General features: G+C 34.8%; 1 protein-coding gene across 2 annotated transcripts in view; it reads left to right on the forward strand.

Moving 5' to 3' along the window:
- LOC110378665 (homeobox protein engrailed-2-A) overlaps window positions 1-24748 on the forward strand; it is a 75186-nt gene that overhangs the window by 13493 nt on the left and 36945 nt on the right. The window contains exons 1-2 of one of the 2 annotated variants that reach the window (XM_021338027.3): window positions 649-951; window positions 11302-12109. In XM_021338027.3, coding sequence (XP_021193702.3) covers window positions 11431-12109 — 679 coding nt within the window. In that variant the 5' untranslated portion in view covers window positions 649-951; window positions 11302-11430. Of the gene's footprint in view, window positions 1-648; window positions 952-11301; window positions 12110-24748 lie in introns of those variants that run through there. The other variant, XM_049837518.2, reaches the window with a different exon arrangement.

Genomic DNA, 24748 nt, shown 5'->3' on the forward strand with positions numbered 1-24748 from the left:
GCGAAAATGTTTTATCGATTGAGATAGGTGAAATTTATGTAGTAAAGTGTGATAATAGTGTTATCGTAAATGATTTTAATTATTTTGTGACGCCAATTGAAGTTTATTAATTATACCTAATCAATAGAAGGGTGGAGAAGGTATGGTAATGTTTCAAATGTACCTATATCGCTTCAAATATTGTTATAGTTTTATGTGATACAATTTTTAATCTCAATCTACTTATTTTTGTTCGTTTAATTTTTTGTTGGTTATGTACATTGTTGTAACAGTCTTTTTATCGCCTCACTGCTGGGCACAGGCCTCCTCTCACACGATCAAAGATTAAGCATTAATAGTTATGGACATGTTTAAGAAAATATATATTTTTATTTTGTGTTATCTTAAATACATAAAAAATTATTTGTGTCGTTACGAATTTCTCTCTAATTTACTTATTAAGTACATAAACATAAAATAATTAATATCTTTGGGCTAGATTTCGCAATCAAATCATTTCTATTTCTCACAAGCACTACTAGATTAATATAATAGCAAACAAACATCTTCAAACCGCTATCAAAACTTGTATCCCGCGAGACGCGTCTCCAAAGTCACGTCGCGAGTCCCCAGCGAGGGGGTGGAGAAGGCAACAACTCATAAAATTAAGCGATTTGGATGTGAGTTAGTCTAACTGTGAGGATCGCCGAGTTAACAGTTCGCTAGCTATCTTCCTCGCACACGCACACAGCGGCGCGCGTGGCGACGAGCACGCACACAGGGACGGCACAGCCGCGAGCCGCCAGTACAACGTGACGTCGGAGCGAACACGTTTCGTTTCTCGTTAGTTCCGTTCCCGCCACAATGCGCTCATTATCGGAAGTGTAATTGACGTTTGACATTTATGATCTGTGACTGTTTCTGTGTATTTTTATTGAGTGTTGTGTTGTGTTGCACGGATTACGCGTAAAGGTGAGTTTTTGTTTTCTTTTTTTGTGTGGAGAAAGTTTGTTTTGTATGTAATATTTATTTTGCAGGTTTGTTTATAGTTTTGGATTTTTTAAATTACATGGTCATATTTTATTTTGTGATTAAGTTGAAATTAATTATTTCATAAAATGAAAAACTTTTGTTTGATTCAAGTTTTTCGTGTGTTAATATATTTGTATTAAAACGTTTGATACTTAAAGATAGTAGAAGTTGATGAAAATAAGACGAAAGACATATGTTCAAATATTAATTTGTCTTTGTAATTATTTTTAGCTAATAATTAATTGTTTGTTATGATTGAGAAGCTGATAGTTTTATACTTTTAAAGTACAATTGTCATTATTCTTATTAATGAAGTAAAAGAAATCTAATTACATGCAGAAGTAATCATTATCTATATATTATAGGTCTTCAAAACGCGAAGTGTAAAAAAGAAAAACTTAGTTCTAACTTAGAAATTAACACTTTCTTAAGCTACATTTGAAAGCTACTCCGTAACTTAAGTAAACAAAGTAGTTCTACATTTCTATGAACCGCGCGGCGACGGGTTAAGATAACTTGAAATTAGTGACGGCGACACTTCACCAAACTTTTATGTCCACTTGTCAATGTTAAGTCGGCCTGCAGTTACAGGTTACTTAGCCGTCGCTTAGAGAGTACCTGTATTTTAAAATTTATACGCAACAATGTCGTTTGTTTGTTTGTTCATGATGTTTATAAATGTATGTTTAAAAACACACATTACCAGTAAAACCATAGGAATTGCTGAAGGGTTATGGGGGCTGTCTTTTGTTTTTGGCGTTTGAAAAGTGCTGATTTATCAGCGTAATTTGAATAATCGTTTTTAAGTTTGAGGTATTATTGTAACGTTTATGGGAACTAATATTATAAAAAGCTTAGTTATAGAATTAAGCAGTTTACAGGGGATAATCTCTTGATGTACTGAGTAGATTTTGCGAATACAAAAACAGTTTTCTTACAAGTAGCAGAAGCATTTAGCGCCGCTTAGGTATTAAATTATAAACCTTTATGTATTTAGGTGTTTTATTAGAAGATAATTAAATCTAGATAGATCTAAAACTAAAGTTACTCAAATGGTTTAAAATCTTGGCTTATAACAAATACAAAGTTTTTTAGTTATCCAAGGAGAATCAATCTGTACAAGATTGCAGCTTTGATAAATCTTTTTGAATTTGTTTAAACTTTATCACCATAATTGCATTATTTTCTAATTAATCACTGACCGGACCCCACATTGACTTTAATTAATATATTTATCTTTTACCTAATGATGATTAATTCCTACTTTCATTATGTTAATCTAGTTTTAATTTTTCAAAAATAACATAAACTTGATAAGAAAATAGGTAAGTTCCAACACGACTTAGGTATCTATTTTCCAAACACTCATACATTGATAAACATCAATATTTAAAGATATTAAGCTAATGACAATGATGTTAAGACTTGTAACCTATTTGTTGAGTCATAATAGACATAGTAACACGTGAATAGATCAACCAATCAAACCAATCAATAATAAATTAAAGATTGGACAGAAGTTCCTTTAGCAGCGCTTTCACACTGGCAGATTTTCTGCTCAATTTTCCGAGCGAAAACGCTGGGCACGTAAACCAAACAATAGAGAACAAAAATTATGTGAAAAACCCGCGCGACAGATGCGTATACTTACGCTCGGGTTTGCTACGCACGGAAAATCCGCCGGTGTGAATGCGCTGTAAATCAGAAGAGATTTCGAATAATTTGGAAAAACCATTAAATCTTGTAATAATAACTAATACTATTACATTCGGATAATGTTTGGCGAACTATTGGAAATCCATAAAGTTATCGATTAGCCTCTCTTGTAGTATTAAGATTAAGCGATAAAACAATAATTGGCCGCGATTATGTTATCGAAAACAAGCGAATATTTGTGATACTAGCGACGCCTGCCGGCCGTGTTTCACGTTAATTGCATACATGGACCTTGGGGTATTTACATAATATGAGGTATTCAGAAATGAAAGCCTTCTTGAAACCTATATTTTTTGTAACATTTGAAGATCGACAATAAAAATATCAATTAAGCTAGGAGATAATTTTTAGGTGGTTGACAGTTCGGCCTGCACCAAATAGCCTCATATTGGGAATTTTTAGAAAAGGAAAAGCCTATGTATTTACCCAGGTCTCTATCTCATACTTTGTCCAAGATTGTGTAAGTTTTGGAAAATTATTCAGTGACAGTACACTATTTTTTGTGCCTTTCATTGTGCTTAGTTGAATTTAGCGAAGAGAAATTCACATTTTCATTCAGAAGTTTCACTTTGAAGGTATTTTCCTCTTAGGCGATTTTGAATGTTAAATATCAATTCAGATGAAATGTCTTCAGATTTCAATACTTTATTTAGATGAAAGTGATTTTAAGGCCTGCAACACAGTTGTGATTTTTGCACCGCGGATGTCCATAATCGCTTACTATCGGACTATCTACCCTTAAAAAACATACAATTTCTCAGCAGTCAGTTAAAAAGAAAACACAGAAACAAAAATTACCTCACATGTCACAAGTAATAGAGTTGTATGAGTACTAAACGAATTTCCCCGAACCGCTGTGTAGTGGTTACTTACCGACTGAAGTTCAATCGGCTCTGAATGGCGCGTTCGCTTTCCCAGAACTTTGCGAATACAAACGTTACATGTCGCTGCTTGATGCCATTTAAATGTCTAATGCTCTATTTGTTTTGTAGACTATTTGGCGCCTAAGTTATATTTCTTAAAGGTCTTTACTAATATTTATAGGTGAAAAGTTTGTTTGTCTGTACGCGCTTATTTCAGGGACTTTATTGATTTGATGTGATAATAAAATATTTCAGACGATTAGTCGAAAAGGCTAGGTTAGGCAAGGTACACGGGTACGGATGAAACAGCGAGTATAACACTCGCTGTCTTTCGAGTCGAATCGAATCGAGTTTGATAAATATTCAGGTAGCTAAGAAACTAATACCTATTACTTTGCGATATATGTATGTATGTATGTATGTGCATTGTTCGGGTAATGCAGACTGCTAAAACGATTCAGTGTAAGCGCTCATGTGACATTCACAACAATCAATTTCGTATAAGGTTTTAATAGGAAATGGATTTTTAAATAGATACTTTGTTAACAACCTATCATAAATGTTTCAATTTCGCATACACACTTGTTTCTATCCATGTTTTGCGATAAAGTAATTTAAATACTAAATAACATGTAAATGGAAATGTGTAAATATTAGTCACGGCGGCTAGATTTGGTAATAATTCTGATTGCCCGTTTAAACTAACCGTTTAATAGTTTTCTACTATCGTTTAAGAGGTATACAATATTTTCTACAGTTAGGAAGAGATTTCAATGCGCATATTTTATGAATTCTAAAAAGTCAAGTTAATGCTTAAACAATTTCTCAGAAAATTTCAGAAATTTCAAAGATAATAAAGACTTTTCCGTAAGTATGTACATAACATACCTATCCTGCAGCACTTTACTATATGATAAAACATTAAAATTGTCTTCATAATCTCTACAGAATTCGGTAAAGGAAAACCAATACTCAAATCCCAACTTCGCTTCCACAAAAACTTCACGAATAAGGGGTAAAAGAGAATATAATAAAAAGAAATATGGCGGCAGGCATGTTCAACACATTTACAGGTCGACGGACAAATATAATGCGTGAGTTTTCACTTGATTTTCCTATTCTATTCAGCTGTCTGTTTGTGCAGATATTATTGTATGATGCATGATTCGATACGTCGCGGTAAAAGCATCAACCTCTCAAGTATGCGTGTGTGGGTTCAGTTCCAGGTAAAGCCAGTACAATTTTAACTTAACTAAGTTAAGTTCTTTCTAAGAGTATCTTGGCCCAATGAAGGTGAATGAAAACATCTTCAATTTGTTGTGTAGTTTTGGCGTGAAAGTAAGAGTAAGATTGGTGAGGATTAAGATAAGTTTACTTTTTACAATACTAAACGATGTAGATACCACTTTTTAGCTAGGATAATTACACACAACACTGTAATTAAAACAACCATATCGATGCGCAAATATTTATTTAGAGCTTTAATAATTTACCTTCGATAACATATCAATATATGATCATTGTAATGTGTTGTCCGTCATGTGGCTTCGTTTAATTGTTTTCGTTGTTTTGATCAAATTATTAATAATCATTGTTGTGCCGATGCGGTCTGTAATTTGTGGCCTCAATCATAAACTAGGACATGGCGATGTTGGTGGAATTATAGTTTTATGTAGGGATAGTAAGCGTAAGCTTTTAGACTTTTAGTTAACAAATATGTGAAATATTCATATTTTGAAAGGTTGTAGTATTCTACTTATACTGGGAATATCTTGGATATCCCTGACTTATGCCAATGTTGCGATACATTTACTTATGCGCAGTTTAAAATAACTTAACCGCTTTTGAAAATAGTATAAAGAAGTTTATTTGAAAACTCTATCAATGAGTTAGCATGGGCATAGCATTGGTTCACGCTTATCTGGTCTACTAGCCAAATTAGGCTGTCACCCAAAATTAATCCAACACCTCTCATAAAAATCAAAATATTTTCGTCACCCTCATGAACATCAAAACGAGTGGACACCATAACAGGTCTAGTTCCGTCCAATAAGCCATGTATCTATGTGCGATGACTTTAGAGGCGCCGCTCTCGCTTGAGGAAGTGGCCGACGTGTGTGGGCTTTTGATGTCACCGACACTACGTGGTAAGACTGACATGAAAGTCGATGGTTATTAGTTTAAATTATAGCTGGTTTGATTGCGTGTCATTTTTGGGGGGAGTTTATAAAAGAAAACGGAACCAGCTTTATAAAAGACAAAAGAACGGGTGTCGTCTTGATGAAAATTCGTTATGTTCTACAAAAATATAAAAAGTTAAAGCTGCATGTATTTAAGTACTAAAACAAGCTATTTCTACTAAAACTATTAGGTACCTATGTACCTAATACCTAATATTGTAACAGCCACGTATATCTAGTTTTAGTATCTATAGCTATTGTTGCAAGTAAGTATGTATTTGCGTAATACAATGTCCCAAGTTCAACAATAATTTGATGTGCGTAGGATATCGCAATGATTCATTGATTTTACCTGTTATCTGCCATATTGAACATAATTCCAATATAAGATTAGTATCCGTAAGATAAATGCAGTAATTGACGCAGGTTATTCAAGATATACTTAGGTACTAGTTTTTCCCGTGGTGTAGCTCGGCTTAAAAACTTTTGTACATATTTCTCAGTTTCTATCATTAATTTGTAGGAATTAAGTATACAGGTTCTATGAACATTTTTGCCGTCACTAAGTGTTCCTATCTATACTTAAATGCTTCGAACTGTGGCGCTAGACAGGAGATTATAATTAAGAGCATTCACTATCAAAAATCCAAATTACTTGCTGATATCAACGTCATTATCTCTTACTATATGCCTAATGTGTTTTTTTTTTTCACAGGAAAACATTTAAGTTTAAATGACATTTTATATTTACTCATATAGTGTTGGATAGTTCGCAATAAAGTAGTTCTTTTGAAATACTGTTAGAAGACTACGGGAAACGTCCAATTTATAATGAAATAATTACACATTTGAGAAGTAAACACCGAAAGCTTCGTTCGGAAACATGTTCGTATGAAACAGCGGACGTTCAGAAACGTTCGTAAACCGTTTGTGTTAATTGTGAACATTTCCGCGGCTGTCGCATCGCCTTTGATATACCAAATTAATTTATTGCATTTTCATATGTTTTTGATGAAAGCAATGAATTTGTTTTTAATAAAAACACCAGATGGCTCTTTTGATTTCTTTGACATCGCATCGTTTGACGCTGTGTTAATTTGATAATTATGTCAATGAAAGATTAAAATAGAGTACATCTTTTGTGGATCAGCCAGTTCTGGGTGGTCAATGTAATTTTGGAAAATTTTGATCATAGAATTTTTAAGCTTTTTGATGATAACCGAATAAAGTTAAGCTGTCTATCTCTAGTAGGAAGTGTGAAAGCGTTTATGATATCTGAGTCAGGGATAGGAGACATCCATAATTTATTAAAAATTAAAATACGTTTTAACAAACTTATGCATAAGAATTACATAAAATTATATTTCACCGTTAGACAATTCTGCGTCATTAGCTAAACAAACGTCATTAAACCAAATATTTAGTATCACAAAACCATGCGTATTACTTTTAAATGTACAAACAAACTATTAACTTAGCTGTAATTTCTTGAAATCCTACACTTAACTGGTCACTATCGTCACACACTACTTAATAGATTATTGTAGTGTAATTTAGACCTTATTATTGTTGATTTAAAGGTGATTTTAGTGTGTGTGATGAGTGGTTTAATTACGTATGTTTGTATAGAGCTATGGCGATTGACGTCAATCCAGTAGTGTGTATGTAAGCATAATGTAATAATTAAATTGATGTGCATTAACGTATTCCGCGAGTTTGAGGAGAATACTCACTGGTAGAAGATAAAGTTAATGATTGCAATGATATAGGTGTAATCAATCATATTAAGAATGGTAATTAATGATAATATTGCTTAAAATGTTGTTTATTTTAGTCTTATGAGACGTTACGTCAATAAATGGGATCCATATTTTAATTATTTATTTATGAGTATATATTAATAAATAGATTTCGACTTACACCCTGTTAACTTTTAGTTTTCCGAAATGACCTAAAAATCAATTTACAAATTATTATTACAAATTATTATTACAAATTAGCATTATTTTCAGTGTAAAAGACAAAACAGATTACATATAAACAATAGGCACCAATAACATAATCATCAATCACTCATAAATAATAGGATTAAAGGTATTAAACTTAATCCCCGAAAGTATATAAAATTATGTTTTTGATCTGTCAATGTAAAACCATTAACGTCATAGTTATTAATCCTGTTTTTCACCATTCCAAAATAAGTACATATAGTGGTATTTTTCCGATTAATTTGTGCAGTTGACAGCTGATAATGTTTATGAACCCACATCCTCATACTCGAGAGGTTGGTTCTTTGTCCACTAGGCCACCAAACCGAACATAGTCGGGAAAAGACTCGGAAGATGATGACAGCTGATAAAGTTATGGAAATAATATAATATGGGAAAACAGCCTCTTTTTTACTGACTGACATCACTGTCAACTGAACCAAAAAACTGATAGATGATATTCTTATTAATTTTGTGAGTATACAGCCTCCTTTCTAGTTACAAGTTAGATAAATGAGCAAGCTATGTAGGCGGCCATTCCTAGTAGAGTTGTAGCTCATGATTGAGTTTAGCTGCTGTTATGTAAGCTACAGAACGAATTGATGGCATTGGGCTCTTGGTACGGTAACCCTTTTATTTAATGACCAAATTATAAAAAACTTGCTATTTCCCACGGTTTAACCCGAGTTCTGTTAAAACTCCTTCCTGTACCTGGATGAAATATAAGTAGCCTATGTTTTTTTGAGGATAGTGTAGTTTTCCATCAGTGAAATAATTTTTCAAATCGGTTCAGTACTATGGGAGCCTTTACAAATGAACAAAATAATGTTTCCACTTCATAATATCAGTGCAGGTACTTACAAATCAATCAAACATTAATCTATGCTGTATGTATTAACTAAATTGGCTACCAGTAAATAGGCACTATTTGAAGGTAATTACTACAAAATAAGCAAATCGCTCACTTTCACCGCGGATCAATCGTTTATCGCTCACGTTAACATTTTGCGTCACCGCACTAATGATCTAGGAGTATTCGATTGTTGCGATTATATCGAGTCCATTCGATTGCGCTATTCGATATCACAATGTGTTGGTGATTAATTGTTTAACGTTAAATTGTTGATGCTTTGTTTAAGTTCTAATTACGAAATTGTGTGTTCATTTGTTTTAATTGTAGTGTTATTGTGGATGGATTACATGTGGTGGTTATTCTAAGTATTCTATTAGTATCTTTGTTTGTTTGTTTAGGGTGTAGAGATATCATTGTTACAGGATTTTGATACTTTAATTAATATATAAAGACAAAACCGCGGAAAATCCTATTTTACAGAGTTTAAAAAGCGATGTTTAAGTTAAGCTAATTACAATTTTATTCACACTACACACTCTCTTCTAAAACCTCCTTACAACTATCAAATAAAAACCACATCGATATTTATAACTACACATAACCGCACTCCAAAAGGAAAATCTATGGAAGAATAAAATATCACCCCTCAAGAGCTCAGGTGAGTTTGGGGGTAGTTAAGATTAGCGAGGGGCGAGTGACCGCGGGGATGATACTACTAGCCGTCGTTCAAGACGAGGTAGATTGACGACTGGGGAAAATAGGGGGCCGTTTGTCAAAACTATTCGATACTTATGTTATGGTTTTAGAATAGAGGAAAATAACTTAGAACTTGTTTGGTTACATTTTCTTTTGTTTTTTTTTTGGTATATGGCCATTTATTTTGTTATATGTTACAAAAATATTTTAGAGATGTAATCACAGACAAGGGAACGCGCACTCTATGTTATCTTAAATCCTAGAACAAATTATAAAATACGTATTAAGTTTATACTTTTAATTGTAGATTTTTCACTGTTATTTTTATTTCCATTCACATAAAACCAATTTAACCCTTATGCTAAAATCTTGGGCAGGTCCGGGTCACTACTCAATAATAACAAAAAAGTTACGCGCAAAAATGTAGAGAGTACCTACGAATCTCTCCGAATCGCTGCGTATCGCTGAAAATCGCTGCGGATCGCTGCAGATCGCTGCGTAACGTTGCGAATCGCTTTGTATCGTTGTCGTGTCGTCGTGCTTTGTTTCAGTTTTTCTACGTAGGGCTGTCACGCGAAGTTATTTTTTTAGCCTTTTCTTTTCTATTTGATAACTGTTAAATGTTGTCGGTACTGCGGGGATGTATTTTTAGTTTGTCGCAGTTTTGATTTACAATATTTGTTCTAGATATTGTGTTGGATGAAGTGATCATTCTGTGTGATTAAGGCTCGAAGCACACTTCGAGATTTTTGTATGGTTTTCAACGTGTTATAATAAAATCTTTGTAGGTGAAATAGAGCAAATCGCAACGAATTTTCGTTCTTTTCCTAACGATTATCTAATAGGCATATATGCACATTTACACCCCTACTTTTTTAATGTGTTTATCGATCATAAAAGCTCACGCATTCATTTATCAGTAGGTCCAAATAGGTAAACTAGTAAATAATCTATTAGGCCAGGTCATAAGACTAGTACATTATTAATTATCCGATAGATACGATCTTTGCGTCGATATGATAGTGATACGGACTGTCCCAGTTGACTGATTACTGCGAATGATTAAACGCAACTTAATTGACTATTAACAGGAAAATCTACATTAACGCATTTCGATTTAAAATTCTTCTCTTGCAATAAGGGTATTTAAAATATTTAAATTACTTTAAGATGGTGTACGAAATAATTTATCTCAATTAAACTCAATTTGTAAAACTGTTTTCAATTAAAGTACCTATCTAGGGGTTCATATAAGTATATTGTCATAGAAATCTAAAGGATAATAAAATAAACCTTTTCAAACCGAAAGTATTATACACACACACACAACAAAATAATACGCACTACAAATATAGCACAAATAGAAACAAACAGCAGTGAACTAGCGACAACCTTGATATGTGATTCCAATAAAAATCAATCAGCGCTTACCGATCAGTTGATCCTGTGTCTCGGTGTGCGTGCGGGGTTCCCGGGACCCCGGGGCGCGGGGCGCGGGGCCCCGGGGCCCGGGGCGTGGGGCGCGGAGCCCACTCGCTACGAGATAGAGCACGAACCGTTTATTGGGCTGTTAGTGTATCGTTTAATTCATTTTGTGGCTACTGTTGATGTTCCCGTGTTTATTAGAGTTTTGTGAACTGAATGGATCACGGTGAATGTTATGTAACTGTTTTCAACTGGATAGTGGATATTCAGTATTAATGCCTTTGTTTTCAGTATAATATTCATGATTAAGCTGGTAGTGTTGGCTTGCATAAATAGTTCGATTGGTGTTAGTAACGAGATGGTTATCATTATAACATATTATGATATGAGTCGACAAATTAACGCGATGAAAAATCCCCAATACGATTTAGCTCCAACACCGATATATCTATTCAATCATCACAAGATAAAACTACTAATACATCATCGAGTTAATCGAGCTCAACAAATTTCCGCATAATTCATTTCAATCAAACACTCAATAATGTGAACTGATGTGTTTGTTGCAGGAAACGCACGACAACACCGCGCGACATCAAAGAGCATCAAACGACACGCCGCCCACGCCACCAAACTAGCACTAATACAATCATATAAACAAACATGTATTATTTCCGCACAAACTGAAAGACTAACACATGAGTGACGACACTAAAGAACAAGAAATGCAAACTGTAGTATCTTCATACACCCCCCACCAGGAAGACAACACACTCATAGATGTCCAGAACTTTACTAATGATAGTAATTTCTACCAATGTGCCGACGACAGGCTCAGTCCAAACGAGAAGATCAACGTAGAAGATGACAAAGAAGATTTAGTTATAGACGAGTCACGAGACGCGTCAGATATTAATATAGAAACCTGTGAAGCCAGAGATGAAGAAATTAAACCAACTGAAGAGAAGAAAGACGAAGTGTCAGAACCATCATGGCATCCACATGTTTACGGGAAACCACCGAAAAAGCCGACGCCGCACACCATAGATTATATTTTAGGTCTTTCTAATGTAGATAAGAGTAGCGAAACTAAGAAGTCAACAGTGAGTCAGTTGATGAATGTTAAAATAAATTTCGACGTGAAAAAGCCTTTTGGGTACCAAGAGAAGAGTGTGCAAGTTTCGGAAGTTGATAGGAACTTAATAAGTGTTCATAAGAATAAGCTGCAGGAACAGTTGCTGCAGAAGAGTGTGAGGACTAGTGACAGTGAGTTTGACAAAGTGGTGTATTACAAGTGTGAGGAGCAGCCGCTTAACCTGAGCGTGCCAAAGTCGAAGGACTCGCCGGGATGGGGGGATGATGACCGACTTGCCAAAGGTGAGATATCCTATGCTAATTTATAGCCCCAATTACGATTGTTAGATATCATTGTTTTTGTAGACAAAGTGATAAAGTTTGATATCAAGCTTTTGAGTTAGATATCAGCCGAGTCGAGCTGTAAATAGCTGCCAAAATGAAAGCCATCGTAAACGCGTTCACTATCATTAGCGTTAGCGTATCAATTAACCTGTGAATCCATTAATCAAATTCATTAAACCTAGTTTATAAACTGTAAATCATAATTTACGTTAAAGGAGGCGTTAAATAAAATTACCGTCACAAAAATAAGGTTGTCACAGGCCATAATGAGTCAACAGTTTTATTAGTTCCAATTCAATTAGGCAGTGAATGTAAATGCCGTTGCCTCCCCTAACTCAAACATTACCGTGGTGTATTCAAATTTCGTTTTCATTGCATTTAATTGGGGGGATGAAACCGTCGGGGTAACAACATGACAGTACAAAATAAAAGTTAATAAACTTGCCTGTGCGATGGATTTTATTGGGTTTTGTGTCAACATTTCAATATGTTACAATTTAGGTTTGAGTTGGTTAGGATTTTTGTTGTTCTGACTAAACTAGTTATGTAAGAATATGTTGCAGAGCCTCTAAAAAAATAGCAGCTATTAACATTTTGATTAATGCTTAAAAGCACTGACTAGTGAGATGGTTGAAATCATAGTGAGTAATCGTGAATCCAATCAATCAAAATTTTTAGTCTGTCTGATACAGGCCAGATTGTTGTGAGAGCGTACTATAATTCCTTTCCGCCCGATTCAACTGCCGACTAAAAGTTTGCAGCGCTCATCGCACCATCTACAAACCACTTTCACAATCATCTCCTAACTCATTAAACTGTAATAACTGCAGTCAATCAAACTCGTTTGCACGTCAAGTGAATCATAAACTACAGTGACCTAATAACCACGATTTACTTTGAACCGAACTTCTCCGTAACTGGTCACTAAATCCATCCATTAGGATACCACACACGGAGTAAATAAACACAACTTCAACTTATTCTCCGAAGTTCACGAGGTTATATAACCCGGTCATGTTGTAAATCACCGTCGATTAGTCAGGCTCGCTTTGTACAATGTGCTCTCGTTTTGGGTAGGGTAATAATTTTTAGTGTACGCCAATGGACGCAGATGGGTGCATTGTTTTAGTGAGAGACGGCGCATACTGCAGACTTTTTGTGAACGATTTTTTATGTAGCCATTTACTGCGATGAATAAAAACAGCACTGGTTAAAATTACCACCCGTGAATCACTTAAGATCCAGCTACTGTTTGTTTTTTAGTTTTATCTGCAGGATAATATGGTGACAATCAGTCTGGACGTATAGGGTGGCGAGTATTTCAAGCACGTCTATAATTATGACTGAGATATGCGACGACAATTGCATGAATGTATGTTATTAAATGTGTTGAAAGATTCCGTAGGCGCGAACATTCGTTAGGGTGTGTTTATGACTCCTCTCTGTTTAGTTTAGGAATTGTGTAAATTAATATGACTCCATCGTTATTTGCACCACAAGTATATTTCAGAAATCGTGTGCATACTCAGAATAAGCGTTTAATATTAATATATGGGTTTACAATCATTAATATTTATAACTTCACGCGTACGGTATTAGGTACGAATGTCGTAAGTAATAACATTTTATCGCTTCTCAAGTTGTGAGTCAAACGGCAATTTATTAATTAATATAATTGCAATACGTGTTAAACAGAATGTTCCACGATCTATTGCAAATTATACAATTTCTTCGAATTGCTAAATCGCTGCGATATTGTTCCCTGCGCATTTTATGACGCAAGTCGCAAAGTCGCGTGATGTGCGCTCGCTCTTACTCGTTAGTCATCGTATTGTGTTTTTATCACTTGGTACCGTATGTTTGTTTTTTAGTTTATGCTCGCAAACTGCTGCACTTAAGTTTTATGTACAGAGTTATGGTGGACCTCAATTGATGCGTTATTGCTTTGTTTTTATTTTGATTTTGTAGTTTTCGGCGGTTTATTGAATTGCGACAGGCAGCGCAGCGCTTTGGTTTGGTGTGTAGTCAGTTAGAAATGCTCTACAGTAATTTCAGGCAACTTTACTTAACTTTGGTGCCTCAAACTTAAAGATTACTTAAATTTTAATCCATTAACTATGCAAGATTAGAAACACAGCAGCACTTCTTCAAGTATAATGGGCAAATAAATACATCAAGCCATTGGCAATAAGCTCGCTCTAGCTAAACGTTGCAGAGTCTGCCATTTGTCCGGGATTAAGAAGGCCATTTGCAAATGTGAGCGAACTATATCGTCGCAGCTCTAATTATCTTCCAGTGTACAATGAACACACATAAATACGTCGAGAAAGCTCAAGTAGTCCGCAGCTACAACACAAACGCACACAATTTGTCAATCGCCATCGCGCATTCCTGCGACCATTCGTTCACTATAACTAATATCGAATTGCCTTGCATTTCTATCGTTTTAATCGAGACGAGTACAACTCTATTTGCAACCCAGTAACTGAATCGCGAACGAATTTATACCTTATAATTGAACGTTAAGGAGGATATGTTAGTTTTGGGAGCGCGCTAATAAGTTTGCGAGATGTAATTCAAACGTAGAACGTCCAAGCAATAAGCTATTGGCCGTTGCAGCTGTGTCTCTTAGGGTTGCCAATTTATTTTTAGCAAGTAAATTTATATGGATTAATGATGGCAATGCTAACCCGGGTTTTATTGCGTCAATCGCCAGTTTGTTGGTACTACGATTTATCTATGTTAATATGTGGTTTAGGGCTGTCAGTTGTCTTCGGTAGATTAGCAGATATGAGTTGTGCGTTGAATTTTATTTATTTTTAATCTCAATCTAGAAATCATAATCCTATATTTGATGGCGACTAAGCTTTAACGGAAGGTGAAGTTTAAGAAACTAGATTCAACCGTCTAAAGTTATCTGAATCACAATTTTGTTGCCATCCACTTTGTTACCTTACTGAAAATGAAAATAACGGAAATCTGATTGAATAAAGACATTATTTCTTCATAAGCATTTGAAGCTTTAGATAAATATAGCAAATACAATTTATTTCCACTAAAAGACTACATTGTAGCACTACCAACAGCTGGATATGTCATAAGTACATCAACTACTAGTACTTACTACGACACTAGTGCATGTGTCAGCCCTGGCGTGCTAGTTACTAGCGCGAGTTGCGATAGTTCAATTTGTAGCACTCGCCGCCCCCTTGTTTAGACTAGCGCACTCCATGCACTGTAGTAAGGGTTGGGTATACTGCTAGCTATCATAGCTATAAGGTAATGTTGGAGATAGTTGTATTAAATAATAATAAATAGTGTTCTTGGTAGAGCTTATGTAGGCTATAGTGAGCTGAGGTGATGTGTGACTGTTTTTTAATCATTTTTGCCCTAGAATTTAACTGTTGGATTGGAAGCTTATATTTTGGGAAAATTTTAATACAACCTTTTCGCACTGGCGCATTTTCCACTCAGTTTTTCTCCGAAAGACACCTTTCGGTACGCACGAGCAAACAATTGACAAAAACCGTGAACATGTTTTGTATTTAAAACAAAAATGGGTTAAAAACATCATTCTATCGAAATGATATCAATTTTTTAATGAGCAGAATCAGATGTGTCTAATGCTATATTACCCAAGCAATATTCTATTTCCACGCCAAAAACATCGCTTCCAAAAGCCTAGCATTCTCTCCTCCCATACCTAAACATGGCATCGATAATGAAAGCACGTCAAAATAAGCGCATCGGCGTGGCTCGCGACTCCGCTCGCAAATAGAACAAAGCCGCTGATAGCCCATTAGCGCTCTATTTGCTCCTTACGAACTAACCTAAAGGAGTAGTCGTGTTGTTTGTGTTATTGTAAGATTGGTGAAGTGCGAGTTGTGTGTTTAGTTAGTATTTTTGGTCGTATTTTCTCTTTTCTCTTTATTAAAGGGTAGAAGTCAAAGGATGGTTTTTCCGTGATTGATGAAAATGAGCTCAATCCCTATTTAAAATTCATTGTGCCAGATACTTAGTTCTAAAACAAATTTTCATGAAAAACAACAAATATTCGCTTACACGTTAATATCTATGCTAACTTTGTTAATCCTGTGCAAAATAATTAGTTTTTCGCGGAAAACTACAATGCGTATTCACTAATCTATTCGTTTATACATATGTAGGGTCCTTACACATATCGTTAATTATTCTGTTATCAATAAAACACCTTAAACTTTACAACGTAAAATCTAATTAATTACATTAAAAATTCAATTACTTTCACACCTCGAAAATTTTGAAAAAGGCCTCCTGCCAAAAATACCCCATAAGATCTCACTTCACATAATACGTTTATCTCCCATGGGGGGTTGAGAGTAATCTTCACGGCGAGTCAGGACATAAATCATGGTGTTCGCAGCTGCCGCCATATTAGTTTAATTCGTCTGTCTGCTTGTCCGTGTGTCTGCTTGTCTGTCTATCTGACTGTCGTGCTGTTTAAGGGGTTATGTTTAAGTTAAGGAGAGGTTGGTGTTAGTAAGAAGTATGGGAAGGTCCAGCCTTAGGTGCTAAGGTTCCCAATCTGTGTTAAGTATTGACATTACCAACTGAATTTTCTTGTTTTCCCAAAAGTGGAAAATTTATTGAAGTCTCTTATATGCGATAGCCATAAAGATTTTTTTATACCTTTGAGTTATAGTTTTCATTGATGTATCGATATAAGAGAACACCATTCTAATCTCAATCGCTAAGCAATCTTTCGATAAACCGATCGTTATCACCACAATAAAATGAGTTAATGAGGTTACATCACTATTGTAATTACTAATTAAAGTTTACATGTATTGTTAATTAAATCTTTAATCATACCATCGACCAATACGGCTAATTAATATTCAAGGCTGAAAGAGGCAGAATATTTTATTATCTGTGCGCCAATTTTATTATATTGTCAACATCAGGATTGCGCGCGAAAACTTTTAAATATGGAACGTCAATAGTTTGTTGACCTTTCAAGATGGCGACGTATATTTTTGTTGACTTTCTCTGAATATTGATATGAAATTAATACTTATGTAATATTAATAATGCTAGTTTCCAATCAATAGTTGTTGGGTAGGTTTGTCTTGATAACTTGGTCCATACTTGGCTTATACTTGAGCGGTAGTAAGTTGAGCACAAGTTACGTTGATGCGGTTGCGTCGGGAGCTCGATGAGATCCGCACTTAATCGTTTATAGTTATTACACTTTATAAGACGTGCAATTATCGACAATAACGTGAAAAGTAGACTGAATAAACTTTTTAGGGTTGTCGACATTCTAATAGGTTGGAAAAAACTATGTACTTACCTACTTGCTAATTTTGCCAGAACTGACACTGACAGTAATGACAGATTGTAAGGTTGTAATTATACTGTCACTAAGAAATTATATTTATGTACCTACACAATGCAAAGATGCCAATAGAAGTTATTACATAAAACTATGATGACTCTTCGATAAATTGGTGTCGGCCTAACATTGTAAGGTACGTTTCTAAAACAAATTAGATACAGAATGGCTCTCTTGCAACACTAACCTAGTACCCATTTATAAGCACATACAAACAAATCTTATTAAAATCACCGCTAAACATCTCATCACGTGAGCAACAGTTAATAAAACGCTCAACAAAGTCGTCGCGACACAAATAACCGACATTAATAATCGACAATAATGTTTGCAAAGATCAGAGCACTATCTACTCTGAAATTCTACAATATTATCATCTATGTATAGACAACACTTCAGGTAAAAATCTACTTTACCACCTCCCAAATAAGGTTGATATTAGATAGCATGGTCCCATTAAAGTGATGAGCAGTAATGATGTTAATAAATATCGTTATCCAATAACGGTTAATCGATATAAAATGATCGTTAAATTGAATCGATAAATTAGGTAGCGGTTGTTTCGCAAGTGCGGCGCCTAATCGATTATGTGGGCTTAATGTAGGAGATTGCTGTTTGATATTAGAGGTATTATGCAGACATTCGTTTAACTTGATGTGTATGTAATAGTACTTGCAATTACTTGTTCAAATCGTATGCAAACAGGTTGCGCATTTTTTAAAGAATTTAGTTCAGAAAGTTTTTAACAGACTTTCTAGATTATTCATTACCAAGAGAATCGATTCCCAAGTCATACCAAATTTTATTTCATGTGACATTTTTCTTCATTGAAATTAATAGAAGTGTCAATAGATTAGACGAAGTTTCCTTAACCAAGAAGAGTGCCAGCTGCCACAGTTACCCCTAACATTAGAGCCAGTAAATCATGCTAAGATTTACACCAGTGCGAAAGATTTACAACCGCGTGTTGACTAACTAATAAATTAACCTTTCCGCTTATTTTCATTGAACTTCATATTGAGAGTTTAACGAGAGTTCCGACCATTTGTTTCGGCTCGATGTTTCGCGGAAAAGTTCGTTTTGGCTCTTGTAAGGATTATGTGAGTGCTATAGGGAAGGTTTTATGAGAGAATTGACTGTTTACCATCGTTTTCCCGTTTGCAGGGATTTCGAAAAGAGTTTTCTCTGAAAAGGGTTTGTAAACTGCTTTCAGGTTCTCTTATTATTTTGTCTAAAATATTGTTGGTACTAGGCATTCAAGCAAGGATTCGCAATCGAAATCACGTTCCGTCGATTATAAATGCGAAAGTAAATGTTCTTTGTCCGTCAATCAATCGCGCTTTCAAGATAAATTACTGCACAGAATTAAAATGAAATTAAGTAGTTCAAGATTCTGAGAAAAGATACGGGCTAATTTGTATCCGTGTGCCTAAAGAAGTTTTCTCGTCATATCTAGTATCATATAAGTTTTCTATCCTAGTAAATTATTTGTGACTCTGTAAGTCTGTCTGTACAACGAAGCACGTAGAACTGAGCTTCCTGTCTGATCCCTCGGGAACTAGAATCTAGCGTTCAATAAAATACTAGCTGTATCCTAGGGTTTCACTTGTAACGTAAGGGACCTTTTATATGTAAGCACCATGTACACTATTTCATGTGTTTTCAAAACTTATAATTTTATGTCCACCCCAAAATGTATTATATAATATCGAGAATAATACGTGTTCAAGGAAATGGGTAGACTGACTGTAGTAACTAATAAGTATGTAATCTGTGGTGTAAGTGTCATCGAAACTTACAGGAACACATCGCTAACTTGGAAGCTACTTTAAACGCGCCTAACTGAATCTAGACATTACTAAAACCTATGCACTTTGCAACTGATTTGTCATTGTTTTTATCACTTATTCACGCACTTTGTTCATCGTTGCCAATAGTACTAGCATGTTACATGGAGCCCGACCCGATATATCGTGCTTTGACGAGTAGCCAAACTTACAAAACATTTTAATTTCTAATTCCTCTTCACCACCACAGGAAACCTGACATAACGACCAGGATCGAAGCACTTAACCTATCCTACTGGGATCAGGATAATAGGTCACTTTACAGTAATAGGCTCATAAATTAATAGCCGCAGTATAATGTGAAGATCTTTTGAAGTCTGCAGTTAATTTAGTGTAGTTAACTTTATGCGGTTTAATATAACCCATGGGAAGTTTATTGTTTTTAGTTTTGATGGCGCGTTGCCGGATTTCGGAAATTGATGGGCTTTTATTAGTGTGCATTTTGTATAATGGTTCTTCATTGTTATGTGGGTTTTTGTAATTTCTCTTATTTTTGTATGTGAATGATATTGTAAGAGGTGGACAACTTCTTTATTATGTGCATAAGTAGAAGCTCTTTATTTCTTTGTGTTTATTGTGTAAAGAAACTGTTTGAGGGAACTTCCTTAGACTTAAAGCTTTCACCGTATGTTTGTATGTATGTTTGTATGTAGTTGCGCGTAGGTACGATTTTGCCAGCCGTTTTGTTGCGAAACTCGGGTCATCAATTTTCAGAACAGGATTTTTAAAAATCTCATTTGAATTTCATCAGCCACCTGTCAAGCACATTGATGGCACAATTCAGTCTATCCCATGCTCCACAAAGTATCCATTAAGAGCCAGGTGTACCGCATCCTGTCAACAGTATATATATTTATATACATACAGATTTACGCTTTTCCGTCTGTCCGTCTGTCCGTCAGACAGACAAGTTTTATGGCGCGGTTCTTTATAGCTTTTGTATTTTAAACTAGTTTTTATTGAATGGGTTTTCGCAAGATGTCTTTTTTCACGCATTTTCGAAGTTTGTGTTGGTTCGTTTGTTTGACATGCTTGTCGTGTCTGCGTGTTTTATTAGACGAGATTAGCTTTTCCGGATTTATTGGGTACCTACTGGGTAGATTGGTTTCTGAAGGAGTTAATCATGAGGTAGGTACTCTCAATATGTATTTTTGTTTATTTATTTTGGAAGACAGAATATAATATTTTCATTTTGCAAATAGGTAGGTATCTTGGGCCATAGGTTTCCATCGACCGGTTATGCTAAATAACTATTAACCCTAATAAGATTAACCCTCTGCATGCCTCCTAACCTCTCAGATCAGTCGACCTCAACAGAAGCAATAAAACTGGCCATTACCGCCTCAATTAGGTACCTATCGTAAATCAAAGGGTACATCATTAATTGCTTAGTGTAAATCTGCCACGCGCTCACATTACCGACTACTAATACCGATTTATATCGGTAATGCTGTAAGATGCTGGGGGGAAAGGGTTGACTTACAAGATATTCTTGATCTTACACATTTATTGTGAAAGTTTATCTATCTTTTTGGTATTTCAATAACTTCAAAATGGCGTAATCACTACTAATATAATAAACAAGATTTAAACAATGTAAAGGCTCCGAAACTACTGAACCGATTTGAAATATTCTTACACTATTGGAAAGCTTATCAAACCCCGAATAACTTAAGCTATATTTTATTCGGATACAGGCAGTTGTTAATTGTCAGTAGTGAAACCGCGGGAACAGCTAGTTGTTAATAAATAAGAAATTTTCTGACAAATTGTAACAAAATAACAATTATAACTTATTCGGTTTTTTTTTTATTGATACATTTACTTACCTATACCTGCAGTGACTCAACGCAATGTTAAATATATCCGGCTAGTTTCCCAGTGCATTATAAACCCATTATCATAATACTGTTATCATTCAATAATCGCCGATTACAGGAACATTGGACCTTAAATTGATAGCGTCGAGTGTTCCTAACACTTACAAATTAGGTGCTGAAAATAACTAACAGATTGAGTCCTAAAATAAACAAAGTATATCGTTTACATGGAGTAAGAAAAGATGAGCGGAGATGCCGTAATGCCGACAGGTCAGGCGCCTTCGTTTAGGTCAAATACGTACGGTTGGTATGACCAAAACGATCAGTTACGAGTGAACTAATAAGGCGTTTTGGGTTCTTTGAGACATATGCCAAAGATTTTTGGTATTACAAAAAATTATAGGATCCAAAGAAGGCATATTAGGGCGAAGACAGTAACGTTCCTCGTATCCCGCACAACCGCATTTTGGCGCGCTAATTTCTTAGGAGATTTTCCGTTATGGCACCTCCGCTAGTCATTTAGTTCTCCATGATAGTATATTAAAGTCCCGGACACGGCGGGTATTGAGTGAAATATCGAATGTTTACAATGTTAGTACAGTTAATTCAGCAATTTATTGCGCGGGCGACGCTAGTCCGTACTGGGTATAAAAGGACGAATGTGTAGTAATGTTTCTTTGTTTGCACATGTCATATTTTATTTACTTTGAAGTTTATTTTCGTGTTGAAACGTTTGGAAAATTGTGCTTTTGGTTTGAGTCATGGTTCAGTCTGTCTTCTTTTGGACTTACTACTTTTAATGTGGGCCAAATAATACTTTGTGTGACTTCGAATGATAAGGTTGCATTATAAGCAGGCTTCAATAGGATAGTATTGATAAGCGAAAGCAAATATTTATTTATGTAAATCCCCGTTATCATTGTTATTACAGTTTAAACATATCTGTCAAAAGTTTTATACAATGATAATTTGATTTCTTCGTTCAATTATTATGTTATGTTGTTATAGCTTCGTAAAACTTAATTAACTAACAAATCTTTAAATATATCGATACCTAATCCCTACCCTAACCACGAAAGATTAAATAGCAAGAATATGTTCTAACTCAAAAATAAACGCACAAAATATGCAAATCCTCATAATTCAGTCGTGAACATTCTGATATAGAATTGAAACTGAAATCTGAAGCATATTTCAGTCGCTTCAGACGCGCTCTATAATAACTTGCTTGAAATATTATCAGCTATAAATTGTGCGCTAAAGGCATATTAAACGATATTCCTTGATCGTCGTTTATGTTTAATTAATTGACAACTGTCTTTATTATGTTTTATTTGAATTTGTCTGCCTGCATGTCTATTGACATGAATATCTTAGGAACGTGTAAACTCACTACGATTGTTATTAGTTTTGTTTATAATATGATAACTATTTGGGACATTTCTTTAAATCCTTATGGATTATTAATTATTTGGAAAAGATAATTCTTTTATCTTAAAAAACTTACAGCTGTTTGATAAAATGACAATTATTACAATTAATTAAATTAAATCAATTAGATAATATAATAATATTAAGGTGTTCAAATTATAGCATTATATGATGTAATCTGGAACTTATAACAACGAATAAAAAGTCACGCAGAAAAGTAAATTTTCGAATGACGTGAACATTGAATCTTGTAACCACTATATAATCTATATCTTAACGAGTGAACCCGGGGGCAAGAACTTGCGTAATATCACGTAATGAAAATACATTAGTATGATTAATGTTCTACTTAGGATTATAGGCCAAACGATCATTGTGGTGAGACGCGACGAATGTAGGTAGGTATGCTATTTGTATAATAACTAATTCGGGTGATGTCAATCATTACAAAACTAAGCTTAGGCTTTAATAATAGTAGATACGTTATTACAAAGGCCGGGAAATAGACAATTGCAGGGCAAGTATGCACTTATACGGCACAGGCTATTGCTATTCCCGACAAGGCTAGTATATGTGTATGTATAGTATATGTAGTGCTCTTTGCAAAGAAGTGTATTTGTACATTAGTATTACAGATCCATTAGGAACAGATACTTTCGGTAGACCAATAAGAAAATATTAATTACTAGCTTCCCCTCGCGACTTCGTGCTGTGTTGATAAAAAGCCTATGTGTTAATCCATGGCATCAGCTACCTACACACAAAATTTCAACCAAATCGGTCCAGCCGTTTTTGTGAAAGAATAACAAACATACATCCATACATTCTCACAAACTTTCACATTTATACACTTAATCAAAAGATCATCTTTTCTTACTTCATTTACATGAAAGTTATCTTTTCAAAGTCAGTTCTCCGACAAGTTATCTGTAACTAGATAGTAATTTGATGATTTGCGTTATAAATAGATTGCAACAGTGTACACGTAATGTTCGTGAGAAAGCTCCACGGATCGGCGTATGCGCACCTCCCTGATGGAGGTAAGACTGCTACTATAGTGGGTTGGCCTTAGCGATATTAAAGTTAGTTGAACGATATGTAAAATATTTAACATTAAATAAATTTTATATTGCGGTTTAAGTTGCCTCTCTTGAGAGAACTATTTTATGCATCTAGATAAAACAACAATAAATATTTCTAGGGGCATCCTTCACATGTGTGGTTGTTCCAAAAATTCCAATAATGTCTATTTTTATGTAAATTTAGATTTAGTTTATTTTTAAAATAATAATGTAGGTAGCTAAGTTTTCTTTTTAAATAAATTACTTGATTCACTATTCTGCTATCAAATAAGAGTTATAAAACAAAGTACATTCATCAAAAACACCGACTTGTAACCCAGAAATAATGAGCTACAAAATACTCTCGCGCTTATTAACTCGCTCCCCGCTCCGCTCATCACGCACTCCCCACCACAAGTTCTGCTGACACACTCCTGAGTCACACGTACGTCATATCGGTTACACGACTACCTGGAACTGCATGCGAGCCTGGTACTCCGTGCCTTGCTGCTAATTGTTCTCAGATGGCATTCAATCGTAATTGTTACAATTAACACTGATTATTAATTAGTTCATTGTTGTTTGTTATTCGTATTATTAGTATGTTAGTGGTGATTGGAGTTTCATATGTCTGTTTCGAGGTCGTTTCATTTCAGGACCTGAAAACTCCTGTAATCTTTGTACTCTTATACAACTTTTTTCTTGCTTGATTGAAAGATATTTCTACTACTGAAAACTTCCCGTTATTTCATTTGAAATACAGGCTGCGTAACTTCCCAATAAATATAATTTATTAATGATTGATTCAGAAGGCGGTACTCCTTGATACGGCACGTATTGTGAGGAGGTTTCTGTCTCTGGGACCCTAACCACCGGTACCTTGGACCCTGTGCCCGATATCGGTGGCCATCTATTTTTTATATTTTTAAATTTATTAATGATATAAGGTTAAAGTATAAAAAAATCTAGAAACGATTGATTCGATGCAGGATCAAAGATAAATAACAAAATTACTAGTATTGTTCGAATCTCGCAGAAATAATTGATAACATTAATTATTCCAG

This window comes from Helicoverpa armigera, chromosome 23 (genome assembly GCF_030705265.1).
Source record: "Helicoverpa armigera isolate CAAS_96S chromosome 23, ASM3070526v1, whole genome shotgun sequence".
NCBI classification, from domain to species: domain Eukaryota; kingdom Metazoa; phylum Arthropoda; class Insecta; order Lepidoptera; family Noctuidae; genus Helicoverpa; species Helicoverpa armigera.